The 2,500-nt window shown below is 58.7% G+C and overlaps 1 protein-coding gene across 1 annotated transcript in view; it reads right to left on the bottom strand.

Moving 5' to 3' along the window:
- The window catches only part of mical3b (microtubule associated monooxygenase, calponin and LIM domain containing 3b), a gene marked incomplete at both ends in the record, with an annotated part of 43,445 nt that overhangs the window by 5,209 nt on the left and 35,736 nt on the right, over positions 1–2,500 (bottom strand). The window contains 4 exon segments of the mRNA XM_080538029.1: positions 242–316; positions 794–888; positions 1,311–1,541; positions 1,737–2,071. Of these exon segments, the coding sequence (XP_080394155.1) occupies positions 242–316; positions 794–888; positions 1,311–1,541; positions 1,737–2,071 (736 nt within the window).

Raw genomic sequence — 2,500 nt, 5'->3', positions numbered from 1 at the left:
TGGAATGAGGAATGCGTTTGATTCCATCCCACACATTACAATGAGCCCGTCCTCCGATTTCTACCTCCGCCAGCCTCCCCTGCTCCACACGCTAAGCAACACCCTAAACTATAGTCTGTTATCTAATCCCCACGAAAAAATACTTATAGTAATAGCCTCTCTAGTAACAGACTGCTGCTAGTAACAACGTCTCCATAGCTACATGAAGACACCTTCGTCCTCATGGCCTGGCGCGTGCTACCTCGTCGTCCTCCTCCTCCTCTTTAATGGTTTCCCTCTGAAGGTTTGACGCTAGGTCGAACAGCTCCAGGCAGAGCTATGAACACATCCACCAACGGTCACCACCTCATACATGAAGATGTTAAACTTCTACGTCAGATCATATTAAACTGTACATTAGATGATATTAAACTACGCTAGATGATATTAAACTTCTCTATTAGATGATATTAAACTTCCACGTTAGAGGATATGAAATATTTAAAATAAATAACTTCTTTTCTAGCACTGTGACTCCCGATGGCACTTGTTCTCATCGAAAGTTTAACTGACGATGACTGATCTGTAGTTGATTCACTTACTTAGACAAATGTAAACTTTAAACGCGTATTGTAAGTCGACTTGAATAAGAGCGTTGGCTAAATGTGTGTCAGTGTCTGTGTAAACAAAATCTAATGACCACAATGGAGCTGTCATGCTGCTCTGAGGTCAGTGGTGATGTCACCGTTCTGACAGAGAGGTGCAGTGTGCTGACCTGGGGCCAGAGGGCAGAGGTCAGAGGAGGGGGTCTTACGTTGGCCTGGGGGTTCAGGGAGCATCTCTCCACCAAGGCGGCGCTGGCCAGATCTGACTCCTCTGAAAGGCTCTGCCTCCCCCGGAAGTGAACGTCTGCATGGACACACACACACACACACACACACACACACACACTGAGAGGTCATGGGTCACACACACAAAGGTCAGGGGTCACACACAGAGAGGTCAGGGGTCACACACACACACACACACACACACACACACACTGAGAGGTCATGGGTCACACACAGAGAGGTCAGGGGTCACACACACACACACACACACACACACACACACACACACACACACACACACACACACACACTGAGAGGTCATGGGTCACACACAGAGAGGTCAGGGGTCACACACACACACACACACACACACACACACACACTGAGAGGTCATGGGTCACACACAGAGAGGTCAGGGGTCACACACACACACACACACACACACACACACACACACACACACACACACATACACAGGTCAGGCGTCTCAGGCTCTGGTACCTGAGGCTCTGCTCTCCCTGGTTCTCCTCCTGGCCGTCTCGGCGGGGGGGAGGGGGGGGGCTGCGCCTGGAACGTTTGGGAGGGAAGTCCCGCCCTTCTGCTTCCTGTCCCTCCTGACCCCCGAGGTCACCGCCCTCCAGATGTCTTTGAGCCCCCCCTCCACAGCGCCCCCCCCCTCTGGTGACCCCTGGGGGTCCCTGCGGCCCTTCCACTGGGGGAACAGGGCCCCCCCTGAGAGCAGGGTGGGGGGGAGGCTGTCTGTGAGTCTGCGGGGGGCCAGACCCCCCCCGCCATCCCCCCTGGGCCTGTCTGCCCAGGGCTCCCTGCTCAGGGGGGTGTTATCCTCCCAGCCCACCCCCACGGAAGCCCTCTCTCTCTCCCCCCTCCCTTCTCTCTCCCCCCTCCCCTCCCTCTCAGGCCTGGCACCGCCCAGGGGGGGCTGCGGGGGTGTCTGGGGGGACAGGGGGGGCTGTGGGGGTGTCTGGAGGGACCGGGGGAGCTGGGGGTGTGTCTGGGGGGACAGGGGGGGGCTAATGTCCTCAAACGTCTCCCCATCGTCATTGTCATCGGTCAGGATCTTCCCGGCAGACCCCCGGCTGTCTCCCCCTTCTGCCCCGGCCCCCCGCACCATCACGGTTGCCATGACGTGCTCGGGGGCGGGGCTAGGGGGGGGCAGAGGGGCGGGGCGAGGGGCGGAGCCCTGCAGAGAGTCCTCCTGCACAACAAAGCGGCCCACGCTATCCCAGCATGCCTTGAGCTGTCTACGGGGCGGGGTGGAGGGAGGGCCGGAGGGGGGTGTGGAGGGAGGGATGGAGGGGGGGGTGGAGGGAGGGACGGAGGGGGGGGTGGAGGGGGGGGTGAGAGTGACACAGTCTGAGGTGGTGGAGCTGCCGGTTAGCCCCACCCCCGAGCTGCTGCTAGGGTCCCTCTCCTTCCCCCTCTCCTCTCTTCCTTTTCTCTCTTTCTCCTTCTCCTTCCCTCGCTTCTCTGGGCTGGAGGAGCAGCCGGACGTGGAGGAGGAGAGGGAGGAGCGGGGGAGGAAGGAGGAGGAGGAGGAGGTGGGGCTGTTGGGGCGCGGGGAGGAGGACGTGGAGGTGTGGGTGGAGGAGGTGGAGGTGTGGGTGGTGTGTGGAGTGGAGGAGGTGATGGTGCCACTGGTGAGGTTGTGTGTGTCCTGCGTGGGTGTGTCT

The sequence above is a fragment of the Nansenia antarctica genome, assembly GCF_963989245.1.
Source record: "Nansenia antarctica genome assembly, chromosome: 8".
Lineage (NCBI taxonomy): Eukaryota > Metazoa > Chordata > Actinopteri > Argentiniformes > Microstomatidae > Nansenia > Nansenia antarctica.
The sequence above is the reverse complement of the archived record's forward strand: the minus strand, read 5'-3'. Positions and strand labels throughout refer to the sequence as shown.